Source organism: Chlorocebus sabaeus, chromosome 8, assembly GCF_047675955.1.
Source record: "Chlorocebus sabaeus isolate Y175 chromosome 8, mChlSab1.0.hap1, whole genome shotgun sequence".
Taxonomy (NCBI): domain Eukaryota; kingdom Metazoa; phylum Chordata; class Mammalia; order Primates; family Cercopithecidae; genus Chlorocebus; species Chlorocebus sabaeus.
Window position 1 is genome coordinate 52162593 of NC_132911.1, and position 17696 is coordinate 52180288.

Here is a 17696-nt window from a genome sequence, read left to right on the forward strand (position 1 = left end):
ATCACAAAAGCAAGTTGTGATCATATTGATAATACTTTGTAGAATTAATTTGGTAAGATCTCATGGAATTAATTTTATAAAATGTCAATTTTTAAGTATGCTTATTGCATTTTTTCTCATCATAGAGGTGAAATAAATTTGAATGTGGAAAAATAAATTCTTAATCATAAACACTGTCTTATCAAGTACATTCATATTGTACTTTTCCTTTTTTTTTTTTTTTAGCACTTAGACATTAATATTTTAGGTATTGTTATTTTGATTGTCCTTTTGTTTTTTGCCTTCCAGACAAATTATGAAAACAGAATATATAGCCTGAAAGTAGAATGTGGACCTAAATACCCAGAAGCTCCTCCGTCAGTTAGATTTGTAACAAAAATTAATATGAATGGAATAAATAATTCCAGTGGGATGGTAAGTTAATATAGTCATATTGGTTTTATATAACATAATGTATAGAGTTATATGTTAATTATACATACACACAGCATAATATGTGTAAGATATTAATATGTAGTTAGGAGAAAGTTTTTAAAAGAGGACTTTTGTTAAGCCAGAAGTCTAAAGAAGGTTTCATTATGTTGTTTTTATTTTATTAATATAAATTAGGCCATCCTTAAAAACCTTAATGTGCTTGCCTGGTGTATGTGGTGGTTAAAACTTTTTTTTTCTTTCTTTTTTTTTTTCTGGAAACAGAGTCTCACTCTGTCGCCCAGGCTGGAGTACAATAGTGTGATCTCGGCTCACTGCAACCTCCGCCTCCTGGGTTCAAGCGATTCTCCTGCCTCAGCCTCCTGAGTAGCTGGGATTACAGGCACCCACCATCATGCCCGGTTAATTTTTGTATTTTTGGAGAGACGGGGTTTCACAGTGTTTGGCCAGGCTGGTCTCGAACTCCTGACCTTAGGTGATCTGCCTGCCTCAGCCTCCCAAAATGCTGGGATTACAGATGTGAGCCACTGTGCCCGGCCAAAAGTTTTCTTAGGGTTTTAATTGCCTTAGTAGTCATATTTCAGTTGATCTTTATTTGGTAAAAAGATGACCATTATTGGGCGGGGCATGGTGCTCACTCCTGTAGAGATTGTGCCACTGCACTCCAGCCTGGGCGAAAGAGTGAAACTCCATCAAAAAAAAAGATGATCATTATTTCTCTTTGAATGTTACTTTTCTGAGGGTTAAGGTACACTTGGTGGGATTAAAAGGATGACTATTCATGAAAAGGATGAATATTCATAAAGGGTTTTTTTCTTTGAGGAGCAAGTATATCTGTGTTGAAACAGTCATGGCTGAGCATCATTGTCTGTTTATTTTTGGGTTTCACTCTGTCCCCCAGGCTGTAGTGCAGTGGTACTCCCCCACTTCCCCTGGCCTCAAGTGATTCTCCCACTTCAGCCTCCCAAGTACGTGAGACTACAAGGCACATGCCACCAAGCCCAGCTAATTTTTATATTTTTTGGTAGAGATGGGGTTTTGTCATGTTGGCCAGGCTGGACTCAAACTCCTGACCTCAAGTGATCTGCCCACCTTGGCCTCCCAAAGTGTTCGGATTACAGGCGTGAGCCACTGTGTCCAGCCTATTGTCTCTTTAAACAAAATGACATGCCCTGCTTGACCCACACAAGTTAGTTAGTAGAAACACCTGAATTTCCAATATGAGTAGATTGTTAAGTTCATAAGTCTTTGAAGCCTAGGCTCTCTTGGTGCCATGTTGAGAGCACACGACATACAAAATACATTTTAGGAAGCAAAATAACATATCATCATCATAAAATTAGTATCATCCATCTTAGGAAATAGGACCGCAGTATCCTTGATTTCTCATCCCGTCCCTGTGTTTCCTCTCTCTACTAGTGTATTTTGTACTACAAATGTATCACATATGTACACAAATTCATCCTCCTTTCTTCTCTCCTTCTCTCTTTCCTTCTCATCTATTTACCATCTGTTAAAAATCACGAGTTTATACTAACAACTCCCACTAATTTTATTCTAAAACTATAGGGTTTGTTCTGTGATTCTTCCTTTCCATTTGAGAAACCTGGCTCCCATGCTCCCCAATGCATTTACTTATTTACTCAATTTCCCCTTCATATAACTGTACTTCTGGCAACAAGTTGAATCTTGGATTCACAGCCAGCTCCCTGCCCCTCATCCCCAACCTAATACGCAGGTCTGAGGCAGGGCCCCAGATTGGCTGGTGTGTCCAGCAGGGAGGCACCAGGCCAAATAAAGCATGACCCTGAGAAAGGAAGAAGGTGGGAAAAGGTCATTGGAAACCTTAGCCCTGCACCTGCTGGGCCATTAACACCCCTCACACCCCTCCCACTGCCCACCCCTGTGCCAACTCAGAGCTGGGACCTGACAGTCTCTCTAGCCCTCACAGTCCTCAGTTGGTCAGTCTTTGTGATTTACTGGGAGCATTTCGTCCATTTACATTTAATATACATAATTACTGACATGTTCAGGTTTAAATAGATCATCTTAGTTGGTGGTTTCTATTTTTCTGCATGTTTCTTGCCTACTTTTGGAATGGTTGTTCTCAACTTCTTTCATTCTGTTTGTGTTCTTTCAGTGGTTATTCTAGAAATTATGTACACTTATCTATTTTTAAGAAATTTGATAGGAGCAGGATTATAAAGCATTTGAGTACACAGAAAGGATATTATTTAGGAATGTCCTGTGTGATGCACAGCATTGCCTTTATGAAGAAGATCTTTGTTAGATTTTGCTACTAGATGTATCTGTTTTTCTCCACTACTGGTTTGTTTTTACATTATAGTTTCTGTAAATTAAGTAACTAATGATGTGTTCTACATTGTCATGGAAGCTAGGAAATTTAGATTAAATTTCAGACCTGCCTCTAATAAGCTTATCTGATCTCTTGGGCTTTTGGTCCATTAGTTGATATTTTGCATCCCTCTCTACCTCCCTTCTCCCAACCCATTTATTATTAAGCCTTGTCAGTTTTATGTTCCAACTGTAACTCGATTTAGGTCTTGTTTTTCTGTTTACATTGCCACCAAGTGAATATTGGCCATCATTTATTTCCTGGACTCTTGCAACAACATCTCTGATTCTGCTTTTTAAAATCCCTTCCAATCTTTCCAAAGTTAGCAGCCAGAGGGATCCTCCTAAGAGACAAATTGTGTCATGTCATTTCTGCACTTCAAATTCCTTTAGGGGCATCAGTCTCAGCATGCTTGCTTCTTGCCATGGCTCACCGGGTGGGAATGCTCAAGGTGCACACTGGCTTGCATGCCTTTCATTTGGTCTCAAGACCTTTGCACTTCTGCTCTTCCTCCTTCCTCCACAGTCTGGCTAACTCCTGTGGGTCCTTCATTTCTCACTGTAAATTCCCCTTTCTTTTTTATTGAGACAGAGTCTTGCTCTGTCACTCAGGTTGGAGTGCAGTGGCACTGTCTTGCTCACTGCAACCTCCATCTCCTGGGTTTAAGTGATTATCCTGCCTTAGCCTCCGAAGTAGCTGGAACTACAAGTGTGTGCCACAACACCTGGCTAATTTAATACAGATGGGAGTTTGCCATGTTGGCTAGGCTGTTCTCGGACTCCTGACGCGCGTTGGCCTCCGAAAGTGCTGGGATTACAGGCGTGAGCCACCGCACCCAGCCTAAATTCCACTTTTTAACAGAACTCTTTATTGATGTTCCAACTTGAGTTATGTCCCTTCTATTGCTCTGTTATAGTCACTCTTATTCTTTCGTTGCACTTACTATAAATTTATTATTTTTTTGATTTTAAAAGAAATGTTTCTAATATAATAGAAGAAGTTTTAGAGAATGATAGAACCAGCATCTATGTGTCCTCCATCTAGCTTTGTCAAATGTTAACATTTGTCTTATTTGTAACAGATTTTTTTCTTTTTATTTTGAGAGAGTCTCACTCTGTCTCCCAGGCTGGAGTGCAGTCACGCGATCTTGGCTCACTGCAACATCTGTCTCCTGGGTTCAAGCAATTCTCCTGCCTCAGCCTCCCAAGTAGCTGGGACCACGGGCATGTGCCACCACGCCCAGCTAATTTTTTTGTATTTTTAATAGAGATGGGGTTTCACCATGTTGGTTAGGCTGGTCTCAAACTCCTGACCTCAAATGATCCACCTGCCTCGGCCTCCCAAAGTGCTGAGATTACAGGTGTGAGCCACCCTGCCCGCCCAGATTTTTTTCTTACTGGTACAAAGACTACATTATAAATAGAGTTAATTCTGTGTGTGGCTTTCTCTTGTTTCCCCTTCCTATTTTTTTTGAGATGGGGTTTTGCTCTTGTCGCTCGGGCTGGAGTGCAGTGGCACAATCTCAGCTCACTGCAACCTCTGCCTCCTGGGTTCAAGTGATTCTCCCGCCTCAGCCTCATAAGTAGCTGGGATTACAGGTGCCCGCCACCACGCCTGGCTAATTTTTGTATTTTTAGTAGAGATGGGGTTTCACCACATTGGCCAGGCTGGTCTCGAACTCCTGACATCAGGTGATCTGCCTGCCTCGGCCTCCCAAAGTGCTGGGTGGGATTACAGGCATGAGCCACTATGTCTAGCCAAGTTTAAAATTTTTAAATTAAAATGTTCTCCATCAGATTGCTGTAAAACTGTCTAAATTCTTACTCTCAATTGCAATGTTTATCTTGTCAAGGACCAGTAGAATTCAGTTCGTGGCCTGCCCCTTTCCATGGAGATACCTTGAGTAGCGCTATTCTCGGAATACATCTAGAAGTGTGCTGTGGCGTGGGGCTTTCTTCAGCTTGAATATTGCCAAGCTGCTCTCCGCAGGGCCGGGTCAATGTCAGCCCCACCAGTGGTGTATAACAGGACCCTGTGAATGTATATTCCCACCAACCCTTCTTACTGTCAATCTGGAATGGGGACTGGGAAATAGAAAAATAAATACTGATTTTAATCATTATTGGAGTGTAGATGTGTGTATAGAGGGTTGTGGGTAGGGTGAATATATTGGATATCTGTTTTTCTCTTCCATTTATATCTAAGAGTTTGGATTATTACTTTTATAACTAGTAAATGGTACAGAATTTCACACTGGTGATTGTGCCAGGATAGTTTTATATATTTTGAGGCTAAGTATCTCATGAATTGTAGTTCACAGGCATTGATGGTGGGTGTCGCTTTAGTAATTTTAGTTTATATGTATTTAATACGACGAGGCAAAATTATTCCCTGTGGGTGGTTAGCATTCTGAAGTGTAAATTTCATTGTCTTATGCAGTGAGATCTCACATTTTGGAGGTCATTGTATCTTGTAGACTGATAAGATGCAGATTTTATTCTGACATGATATTTATTTTCTCATGCTCTTTACTGTGTCTTCTCTCTTCATCTTTTTTTTCTTTTCCTCCAGTGTTTTTTTTTTTTTTTTCTTCACCCTGTTGGTATTTCACAGGATTTGCAATCACTTATGTTTATTTAACTACCATTTACAGCTGAAAGTGTTTGTGTCTGCTTTAGAAATAGCTTGGTATTCTCTCTACTTATTTTTATAAACTGTTCAATTATGGAGTCTATTTAAAATAAGCTAATGAGGTTGCCACTCTTTAAAGTGAAAGTGTTAGAGGAAGCATTTTAAATGTACCTTACCACTGTAACATTTTTCTTACTCTTTTAGTTAGTTTCTTTTCTTTTCCTTTTTTTTTTTTTTTGAGATGGAGTTTCGCTCTTATTGCCCAAGGTAGAGTGCAATAGTGCGATCTCAGCTCACTGCAACCTCTGCCTCCTGGGTTCAAGCGATTCTCCTGCCTCAGCCTCCCTAGGATCTGGGATTACAGGCACCCGCCACCATGCCCAGCTAATTTTTTGTATTTTAGTAGAGACGGGGTTTCACTATGTTGGCCAGGGTGGTCTCTAACTCCTGATCTCAGGCGATCCACCCACCTCAGCCTCCCAAAGTGCTGGGATTACAAGTGTGAGCCACTGCACCTGGCGTTAGTTTCTAAAATAAATATCACTCAAATTATTTTTCTTTTCTACTTTCAAACACTTTCATGGTGATAAAATTCACATACCATACCATACAATTCGCCCATTTAAAGTGTAAAATTCAAGGATTTTTAGTATTCACAACATTGTGGAATCACTGCCATGACCCAGGTTTGGAACATTTTTGTTCTTCCCAAAGCAAATCTGTGCCCATCAGTTGTCATTTTCCATGCCACCTCCCTCAACCCTAAACAACCATTAATCCACTTTCTGTCTTTATAGATTTGCCCATTCTGGATGTTTCATATAAATAGAATCATAAAGTATGTGTTCTTCGGTGACTTAATGTAATGTTTTCAAGATTTACCCATGTTTGTAGTGTGTATTGGTACTTTATTCCTTTTTTTATTGTTGAATAATATTCCATTGTATGGAGATCCCATTTTATTTATCCATTTATCTCCTGGTAGATATTTCTATTTTTCTACTTTTGGCTATTATGAATACTGTTGCTATGAATATTTGTGTACAAGTTTTTGAGTGGGCAAATATTTTCATTTCTTTTAGATATATATTTAGGAGTGGAATTGTTGGGTCATATGGTATCTGTGTTTTAGTTTTTGAGGAACTGTCAAGAAAGGTTTTCTAAAGTGAATGGGCCATCTTACATTGCTACCACTAGTGTATGCAGGTTCCCAGCTTCTCCACATCCTTGCTAACCCCAAATAAAAAATCTACAACACAAACACAGAAATAAAAAGCAAGAAATTAAAACATAACAACATGAACAATCACTTTCAAAAAAAGGAAAACAACGAGGAAAGAGGGAAGGAAGACCACAGAACAACCAGAAAATAAATAACAAAATGGCAGAAGCAAGTCCTTACTTATCAAGGACTTTGTTACTATGTCTGATTCTAGCCATCCTGTTGGGTGTGAGGTGGTATTTCATTGTGGTTTTGATTTACAATTCTTGATAGCTGATGATGTTAAGCACCTTATATGTGCTTATTGGCCATTTGTATGTCTTTGGAGAAATATATATTCAGATTCTTTGCCCATATTTTAAAAGTAGTTTAAAACAGCAAACATTCTCTTGGATTCTGTGCATCAGGAATATGGGTGCAGTTTTCAGTAGGTCCTGTGGTTTGGGGTTTCACGTAGGCTGCAATTCAGATGTCAGCCTGTGCTGCCATCTCATCTGAATGCTTAACTAAGAAAGGATCCAATTCCAAGCCCACTCATATGGTTGTAGGCATGATTTTGTTCCTTGTGGGTTTCTGGACTGAGGGCCTCAGTTTTTCTCAGGCTATTACCCAGAGACCGCCCTCAGTTCCTTGCCACATAGGCTTCTCCATAGGGTAGTTCACCACAAGGCAGGTGATGTCTGTCTGTGAGGCCAGTGAATGCAAGCAAGAGAGAGCAAGATGGAAGCCAGACTTTTTAAAAATCAGAGTCATACAAACACACACACACACACAAATTATAATAAGAGGGCAAGAGAAAATTTTGGAAGTAGGGGATAGGTTTATGATATAGATTGTGGTGATGGTTTTATGGATGTATACTTATCTCCAAGTTTATCCAGTAGTATACATTAATTATATACAACTCTTTGTATGTAAAACAATGAATAAAAAAAATATTAAGGCTGGTCGTGGTGGCTCACGCCTGTAATCCCAGCACTTTGGGAGGCAGAGGCGGGTGGGTCACGAGGTCAGGAGATTGAGACCATCCTGGTTAACATGGTGAAACCCCGTCTCTACTAAAAATACCAAAAATTAGCCGAGTGTGGTAGCGGGTGCCTATAGTCGCAGCTACTCGGGAGGCTGAGGCGGGAGAATGGCCTGAACTCAGGAGGCGGAGCTTGCAGTGAGCTGAGATCTCGCCACTGCACTCCAGCCTGGGCGACAGAGTGAGACTCCGTCTCAAAAACATTTAAAGAAAAAGAAAGGTGCAGTGGCTCATGCCTGTAATTCCAGCACTTTGGGAAGCCGAGGCAGGCATATTGCTTGAGCTCAGGAGCTCGAGACAAGCCAGGGCAACATGGTGAAACCCCGTCTCTAAAAAGAAAAACTAAAATTAGCTGGGCGTGGGGGCACATGCCTGCGGTCCCAGCTACTCAGGAGGATGAGATGGAAGGATGGCTTGAGCCCAGGAGGTCAAGGCTGCAGTAAGCGAAGATTGTGCCACTGCACTCCAGCTTGGGTAACAGAGTGAGACCATGTCTCAAAAATAAAAAGAAACAAGTCATAGATCTAGCCCATACTCAAGAGGAGAGATTACATTGGGCATGAATATCAGGAGTTGGGGATATTTGGGAGCTGTTTTAAAAGTTGCCTATCGCAGTCTGCGTTTGCCCTTTTTTTTTTTTTTTTTTTTTTTTTTTGAGACAGTCTTACTCTGTAGCCCAAGCTGGAGTGCAGTGGTGCGATCTTGGCTTGCTGCAACCTCTGCCTCCGGGCTCAAGCAATTCTTGTGCCTCAGCCTCCCGAGTAGCTGGGACTATAGGCGCTACTACTAATTTTTTGTATTTAGTAGAGATGAGGTTTCACCATGTCGCCCAGAGCAGTCTCGAACTCTGGAGCTCAGGAGATCCACCTGCCTCAGCCTCCCAAAGTGCTGGGATTACGGGCATGAGCCACCGTGCCTGGCCTTTTGCCCACATTTTAATTGGGTTGTTTGGCCTTTATTATTTAGTTGTAAGAGTTCTCTATATGCTATACAAAAATCCCTGATTGGATATATGATTAGTAAGTATTTTTTTCCCATTCTATTGATTTTTCTTTTTACTTTCTTGATGGCATTGTTAGCAGTGTAAGTTTTAAATTTTGATACAGTCATAATTTATCTACTTTTTCTTTTGTCAAATGTGCTTTGGATGTCACATCTGAGAGACCATTGTGAAATCCAACATCACAGAGATTTATTCCTATGTTTTTTTCTAATGTTTTATAGTTTTAAGTCCTAATTTGGGTCTGTGATCCATTTTGAGATTTTTTTGGTGAATGGTATGAGTTAAGAGTTCAGTTTTATTCTTTAGTATGTGGATATCTAATTGTCCCAGTACCATTTGTTGAAAAGATTTTTCTTTTCCCCTTGAATTGTTTTGGCATCCTTGTTAATAATCAATTAACCATAAACATAAGGACTTATTTCTGGACTCTCAATTGTATTCCATTGACCTGTATATCCTTATGGGAGCACCCCTTCTTTTTTTTTTTTTGGAGACAGAGTTTCGCTCTTGTCACCCAGGCTGGAGTGCAGTGGAGCAATCTCAGCTCATTGCAACCTCTGCCTCCTGGGTTCAAGTGATTCTCCTGCCTCAGCCTCCCGAGCAGCTAGGATTACAGGTGCCTGCCACCACACTCAGCTAATTTTCGTATTTTCAGTAGAGACAGGGTTTCACTATGTTGACTGGTCATGAACTCCTGACCTCAGATCATCTGCCTGCCTCAGCCTCCCAAAGTGCTGGGAGTATAGGCATGAGCCACCACGCCCCGCCTTTTTTTTTTTGAAACAGGGTCTCACTCTGTCATCCAGGCTGAAGTGCAGTGGGGTGATCATGGCTCACTGCAGTCTTGATCTCCCTGGGCTCAAGCGATCCTCCCACCTCAGCCTCCTGAGTAGCTGGGAATACAGGTGTGCGCCACCACACCCGGCTAGTTTTTGTATTTTTACTAGAGATGGGGTTTCGCCATGTTGCCCAGGCTGGTCTCTAACTTCTGGGCTCAAGAGATCCACCCGCCTATCTCTCCCAAAGTGTCGGGATTACAGGTGTGAGCCCCTGCACCTGGCCTGCCTTTCTGGACTGCTCTAGCTTTGTAGTAAGTTTTTTTGTTTGTTTTTGAGACAGAGTCTTGCTGTGCCACCCAGGCTGGATTGCGGTGGCACAATCTTGGCTCACTGGAACCTCTGCCTCCTGGACTTAAGCACTTCTCATGCCTCAGCCTCCCAAGTAGCTGGGATCAAAGCATGCGCCACCACGCCTGGCTAATTTTTTGTGTTTTCAGTAGAGACAGGGTTTCACCATATGTTGGCCAGGCTGGTCTTGAACTCCCAGCCTCAAGCTGATATACCTGCCTTGGCCTCCCAAAGTGCTGGGGTTACAGGAGTGAGCCACCATGCCTGGCCTGTAGTAAGTTTTGAAATCATAACTTTGTTCTTCTTTTTTTAATATTGTTTTGGCTACTCTGGGTTTCTTGCATTTGCGTATGAATTTTAAGATAAGCCTTCATTTCTGCAAGCAAGAAAAAAGCAGTTGAAATTTTAATAGGAGTTGTACTGTTGAATCTCTAAATTAACTTGATGAATATTGTCATCTTCATAGTAATAAGTCTTCTGACCCATGTATATTTATTTAGCTCTTTAATTTCTATCAACTATATTTTATAGTTTTTAAAAATTATTTTCATTTATTTATTTTTTTGAGATGGAATCTAGCTCTGTTGCCCAGGCTGGAGTGCAGTGGCGCAATCTTGGCTCACTGCAACCTCTGCCTTGTGGGCTCAAGCAATTCCTGTGCCTCAGCCTCCCAAGTAGCTGGGATCACAGGCATGTACCAGCTAATTTTTGTATTTTTTGTAGAGACGGGGGTTTTGCCATGTTGGCCAGGCTGGTCTCAAACTCCCGACCTCAGGTTATCTGCCTGCCTCGCCTTCCCAAAGTGCTGGGATTACAAGCATGAGCCACCGCACCCGACCTTTAAATTATTTCTATTTAATTTTTTTTTTTCTTTTTTCTGGGGAGGGAGGGAAAGGGGGAGGTACGAGGATGGTAGGAAGGAGGGAGGGGAGCTATTTTACAGTTTTCAGTGCACAAGTTTTGCACTTTTGTTAAATTTATACTTAGGTATGTTATTTTTTATTTCAGATTGTTGCAAGTGTAAATAAAAACTAATTTTTGTATATGGAACCTGTATTTTGTTGCCTTGATGAACTTGTTTATTAGCTCTAATAATTTCTTTAGTGGATTCCTTAGAATTGTCTATATACCAGATCATTTCTTTCATTTCTTCTGCAAATAGAGGTAGTTTTAGTTCTTCTCTTTCTAATCAGGGTGCCTTTTATTTCACTTTCTTTCTTAATTGTCCTGGCTAGAACCTCTCCAGTACAATGTTGAAGTGATGAGAACGGGGCCAGGTGGTGGTGGCTCATGCCTATAATCCCAGCACTTTATGAGGCTGAGATGTACAGATCCCTTGAGCCCAAGAGTTCAAGACCAGCCTGGCCAAGATGATGAAACCCTGTCTCTACTAAAAATACAAAAAATTAGCCGGGTGTGGTGGTGGGCACCTGTCTTCCTAGATACTTGGGAGGCTGAGGCAGGAGAATCGCTTGAACTGGGAAGGCGTGGGTTGCAGTGAGCCAAAGTAGCTGGGCCTGTGGTGGTGCGTGCCTGTAGTCCCAGCAACTTGGGAGGCTGAGGTGGGGGGATCACCTGAGCCCAGGGAGGTCGAGGCTGCAGTAAGCCACAATTGTGCCACTGCACTCTAGCCTGGGCAACGAGTGAGACCCTGTCTCAAAAAAAAAAGAAAGAAAATATAAGAAGAAGTGATGAGAATGGACATCCTTGTCTTATTCCTCATCTTAGGAGGAAAACATTTGGCCTTTATTAAATATGATGCTAGCTCTAAGTTTTCTGTAGATTCCTGTTAGGTTGAGGGGTAGTTTCTTTCTATTCCTAATTTATTGAGTATTTATATCATGAAAGGTTGTTGGATTTTGTCATATGCTTTTTTGCATGCATTGAGATGATCATGGTTTTTGTTCTCTGTTCTGTTAATATGATATATTACTCTGATTTTTAAAATACTGAATCTATCTTCTGTTTCTGGGATAGGTCCTACTTGTATATAATCTTTATTTTCTTTTGGAGATGGAGTCTTGCTCTGTTGCCTAGGGTGGAGTGCAGTGGCACGATCTCAGCTCACTGCAATGTCCGCCTCCCAGGTGCAAGCAATTATCCCACCTCAGCCTCTTGAGTAGGTAGGACTACAGGCGCACACCACCACCCCCAGCTAATTTTTTGTATTTTAGTAGAGACAGGGTTTGACCATGTTGCCCAGGCTGATTTCGAACTCCTGAACTCAGGCAGTCTGCCCGCCTCGGCCTCCCAAAGTGCTAGGATTACAGGCGTGAGCCACTGCACCCAGCCTGTATATAGTCTTATATGTTGCTTGAGGTCAGCTGTAGATGACAGCTTATGGCCTTCTCAGCTCTTTCATAAGCCGGTGCATAGCCCTACACATGTGTGTGGTCTTCTAGATTCCCAGGCCTGTTTTGGGGCTTTTCAACACCTCTATAGACACCTCATTTCCCAGCTTGTCTGCTAAGTATTTTGGTTACCTTCCGGTGTTTTTTTTTTTAGACAGAGTCTCACTCTGTCACCCAGGCTGGAGTGCAATGGCGTAGTCTTGGCTCACTGAAGCCTCCACCTCCCAGGTTCAAGTGATTCTCCTGCCTCAGCCTCCCAAGGAGCTGGGAGTACAGGCATGTGCCACCACACCCGGCTAATTTTTGTATTTTTAGTAGAGGCGGGGTTTCACTATCTATGTTGGCCACCCTAGTCTCAAACTCCTGACCTTGTGATCCACCCGCCTTGGCCTCCCAAAATGTTGGGATTACGGGCGTGAGCCACCACATCTGGCCCACCTTCCTGTTTGACTCAACTTTTTTTGACAAATGCCCAAGGTAGGAGGTGATTGAAGATAGGTGAGCTCTGAGGTCAGATAAAGGAAAGCTCTGTAAGTGGAGTTTTCCAGGGAACTGCAGGACAGGTCAAATGATGACAGTTAACTGAATGGGCTTGCAAGGAGCTCCATCCCCATTCTGTTGCTCTTTCACAGAAGATTAACTTGGGTCAGGTGCGGTGGCTCATGCCTGTAATCCCAACACTTTGGGAGGCTGAGGCAGGTGGATCACTTGAGCTCAGGAGTTCGAGACCAGTCTGGGCAACATGGCGAAACCCCGTCTCTATGAAAAATAGAAAAATTAGCCAGGCGTGGTGGCGGGTGCCTGTAATCCCAGCTACTTGGGAGGCTGAGGCAGGAGAATTGCTTGAACCTGGGAGGCGGAAGTTGCAGTGAACTGGGATCATGTCACTGTACTCCAACCTGGGTGACAGAGTGAGACTCTCTCTCAAAAAAAAAAAAAAAAAAGAATAATTAGGAATAGTGCATAGAATACATTGGAAAGAAAATTCTGAAAGCAGAAATCAGCTTAGTAGCTTTCGTCTAAATCTCAGTGTGAGATAATTCCCCAGATTTTGGGTAGTGGCATTGGAAATGGAGAGGAACTTTTTGACCTTACTCCATTAAGAAGGAATTGGTAAATTTATTTACAAAGTAGTTATTTAATATAACATTTATTTCTGATGACCAAAGTTCACTATATGTTTTATATCTTTATATTTTCCCAAAATATTAAACTAATTATGATAAAATATACTAATTATGGTATTAGTAATTTCATAGTGTATGTTTTGTGAAAATAGAGGCAAGCTATGAATTTTCAAAGTCATTCTTATTAAAATACACTTAACAAATTGGTGCCATAGTACTTTAAACTTGCTAGTTAACTGTACTCTTTCCTCCCCTTTCAGGTGGATGCCCGGAGCATACCAGTGTTAGCAAAATGGCAAAATTCATATAGCATTAAAGTTGTACTTCAAGAGCTAAGACGTCTAATGATGTCCAAAGAAAATATGAAGCTTCCACAGCCACCAGAAGGACAAACATACAACAATTAATTTTAGTGGATCTCAAACTTGTCTTAAATCAACAACCTTCTACTCATGTTAATGTCTTGATTAAATATCACAATGAAAAATACCCACACATTAAGTAAAAGAATTCCAGCTGGTAAACATGACCTGGACATTTGTAAGAATATATTTAATACATGTACACCCATTATGTTTTCAGGTAACAGGAGGAAAAATGCAGCACAATTTTTTTTCTCTTGTTAAGGCACTGTCATTTAAACATAAACCTGGAGTACTCAAAGTAGAATTCAGGTTTACAAGATGAAAGCGTGTGGAGAAGTGTCAGATGGCAGTGGAAGCATGTGTGTTTCTAAAAAGTGAAAATCTCAAGAAAGAAAACAGAAATGGCATGCTTTACCCATCTTGCTTAGTGAAAGAGAGCTGCAGTTGAAATTGTTTAAAAAGTAGCAGGTACAACGAATATTGTCACAGATGTGTTAATTTTTGAAGCGGTGTGGGTGCTGACTACTAGTAGTATCAAAAATATGTTCAGGATTGTTTTGATACCTGTATTTATAATAAAAAATGTTGGGGGGAGTTGATGAATTTCTGTTAAAAGCTGTTCTTGTGTGTCACATGTAACAGACATGGTAAATATTTGTTTACAGTCTTTGTTTAACCATGCATTTAAGTTTAAGTGAAGTCAACAAAAAGGAAATAGGTGTATGGATATGTGATTTGGAGATTAAAGTTAGTCTTAAAATGTAAATAAAATGTGGAAAGTGTCCTCAGAGACTGTGCCATTTCTATTATGTTGATGTAGTATATGTACAGTACCATGCTAGGGAAGCAAAAATTGGAATTATGTAGCTTTTTCTGTATACACACTTTTATTTACCCTATTTTGTGTACTTCTTGTGAATTATAATGTGCAGACTATTTCAGAAAAGAAATTATCTAGTTTAATTTCTTCTTTGGACAAGGAGGAGTCCTAGGTATTATATTTTGAGTTTGATTTCACCAGAAATAATATTATTAAAAAGATCTTTGCATTCTAGCAATTCTTTTAGGATTATAGGTTGCAAATTATCCAAATACATATCCCATTTTTAAAATCATAACATCTTTTTTAGTTGTTTTTCTGTGAAGCTTTTGGTTAATTAATAGGGTGAACTAATTGGAGACTTTTATCTTCCAGTTAGGGCTTTTAATACTAACAAGGATAACTTTATTCATTCCACTGTTCTCTACTCTAACAAATATGAACTCTGAAGTTGAAAATTCATTTATGTTCTGCTTTTACCAAAGTGACATGAGGCGTTAGGTCACTATTTCACTTCAAAGTACTGGATACAAAGCTTTGTTGAAAATGCTGTTTGATGAATTCACTGAAGAATATAGAAAAGTGGTCAGGTAAAGTCTCCTTTTATTTTGTCAAGCTTAATAATTTGTCTCATACTTTACCCCGGTATATATAGGCAAACCAAAACCTTATCAAATATTAAATTAGATGTTCAAAGTTTGCTTATAAAGTAAAGTATTGGCCATGCGGTGACTCATGCCTCTAATCCCAGCACTTTGGGAGGCTGAGACAGGCAGATCACTTGAGGTCAGGAGCTTGAGACCAGCCTGGCCAACATGATGGAACCCCGTCTCCACTAAAAATACAAAAAATTAGCCAGGTGTGGTGGCGGGCACTTACAGTCCCAGCTACTTGGGAGGCTGGGCAGGAGAATTGCTTGAACCTGGCAGACAGAGGTTGCAGTGAGCCGAGATCACACCACTTCTCCAGCCTAGGTGACAGAGCAAGACTCCGTCTCAAAAAAATATATATTAATAATTGACCTTGGCTGTATGTTAAAATAGTTACTTTTATAGTAGGGCACATTTCTCAAACATGCCCTGAAAGGCTTTTATCAAGCTCATATAAAGTTAAAGCTTTGAGCTACCTTTTCTTGGCCAATAGTACATTAAAGTCACTGAGTTTATGTAAACATTAATTTCAACATGGTTGTTCCATTTTATTTACCAAAAATATTTAAAATGCTTTAAGATGATACATAGAGAACATACACATACATACAAATTAGTGCATGTGTAATTTGTTAAATTTGAAATGAACTATTACCTTGAAATATAGTCTTTAAAAATTTTTAATGGTTAAAGAAGATTAAATTGAATGAACTGACACTGTAGTCTAATGGTAACTGATAATCTGAATCCATCTCTCTGATAACCTCCTTTCCATTTTGAAAATGTGTCTTATTATACATGGAAGCTAGTAACTACTTGAATGCTGTTGGCAGGATGAGGGTCTGGGTACCTCAGTCTCTTGTCCTCTTTTCTTCCCCCAAATCTATGATTGTGAAGTTGCCAACCCCCGCCCCCTTCTCCTGCCAAGTACATGTTGTCAGAGTCAGCCCTATAATGTTCGTTTCCCCTCTTGGTTGTGAGATTATGGATCTCTGCAGAAATTTGCATGCCATTTAACCCATTTCTAAAGCCGAATCCATTTTGCATGTCACAATCAAGATGTACTTGGCAATCTAAGACACACTGGGAGACTCTAAGAGGAATTAATATAGAAAAGCTCTTAATTATAGTAACATTTGGAAGAAATTTTTCCTTTGTTTTGTAAAGTGGCTAAGGTTGTAGGAGTGTGTGGTATTACCTTTTAAATGAACTGTAAAATTGCCTTAGAAATTTGTTTAAAAGGCTAGCAAGTGAGACCCTTGAGGGTGATCATATATTAATAAAGATTACCAAAAGAAACGTCTTGTCCTGTTAGGTCAGTGTTATGATTTAATGGTTTTAATTACTTAACCAATTTTAAGAATTGATAATTTTAAAAAATATTTTTTCTAGCATTCTAGAGTAATGTCTTTTGTTGTGGATTTATGTGTAACTACAGGATTTTGGAACATATTTTGAAGGATAGTCAATGGTATTTAGTCTTGGATATAAAAATAGAGAAAATTTATAGTTTTGTTATTAAAATAATTTACCACACTTAGTGATTTGAGGTTTTCGCAGAGTAGATTTGTTTGACTCATGGTTTATTAGTCTGGATTACTTAAGAACAATATGTTGATTTTAATGTTAATTCCCACTAAATATATAATATTGATAAATACATGTGAAATTAATATTGTTTTGAAAATGTAGAGGACACAGCTGGGAATTATGAATGCTTTTTTCTTAATAGGTTTGGTGTGTGTGGCTTAGGTTCTGCTGATGCATCATGGAAAGACAGCAGCGAACTGTAGCCTGCCATCAAAACTGTATCAACTCTTTTAATGAGCATGTGACTGTATTAGGTACATTTTGAGGAATATAAGTATTGATGATAAAGTCTAATATGCATAATAGGATTTTGGAGGCATTTCAGGAATTTTCCTTTTATAGTATGCTTTTTAGGCATCTGTATGTGTAATGTCATGGTATCATTTATTGCTGGGATGGATTGAAAGGCACTGCTTTTACTTTTCTGATAAGTATCAAAATAATTTTCTAGTACCAACTTGACTGGCTTTTAATTATTGTCACGCACACACAAAATTCAACTCAAGGTTTGGGAGAAGTGTATTTTTTTCTATACAAGATAAAACTGTCATAAAAAGGAATGGATGAATTGTTGATAGGAACATTAGCAGTTAATTTTTACCTCATACTGAGTTTACTGCATAGGAAGGAATACCTCTTAAATAATATGCCTTATAGAATGATGAAATCTTACCATAGTTCGTACTGAAAATGTTTATTTAAAAAGTATTGTGGAGTGTTGAAAATAAAGATACATAATAAGTATTTTCTGAAGAGAAAATTAATGAAGGTATTTAATGATATAGGAAATAAGTGACAAGTTAAAGTCCATTTTGTTGCAATAAAGGAGTTGTGCAAACTCAAGGAGTGAGTTACATGACTGAAAAAAATCATTGGATATGAGGAAGTTACTATGGTGTTTATATCCTTAGTAGGATCTTTTCATCTAAAAAATTCCTAAGAATCTGTTCCATCTCATGTTTAAAATTAAAAATTTTTTTTGTTTGTTTTTAGAG

General features: G+C 39.6%; 1 protein-coding gene across 7 annotated transcripts in view; it reads left to right on the plus strand.

The window, feature by feature from the left end:
- Positions 1-17450, plus strand: part of UBE2V2 (ubiquitin conjugating enzyme E2 V2) — a 58853-nt gene extending 41403 nt beyond the window's left edge. For 6 of the 7 annotated variants that reach the window (XM_008000568.3, XM_073018069.1, XM_073018070.1 and 3 more), the window contains 2 exons: positions 289-414; positions 13537-17450. In XM_008000568.3, the coding sequence (XP_007998759.1) occupies positions 289-414; positions 13537-13683 (273 nt within the window). In that variant the 3' untranslated portion in view covers positions 13684-17450. The remainder of the gene's footprint in view (positions 1-288; positions 415-13536) is intronic. The other variant, XM_073018072.1, reaches the window with a different exon arrangement.
- Positions 17451-17696: the final 246 nt, after the last annotated feature.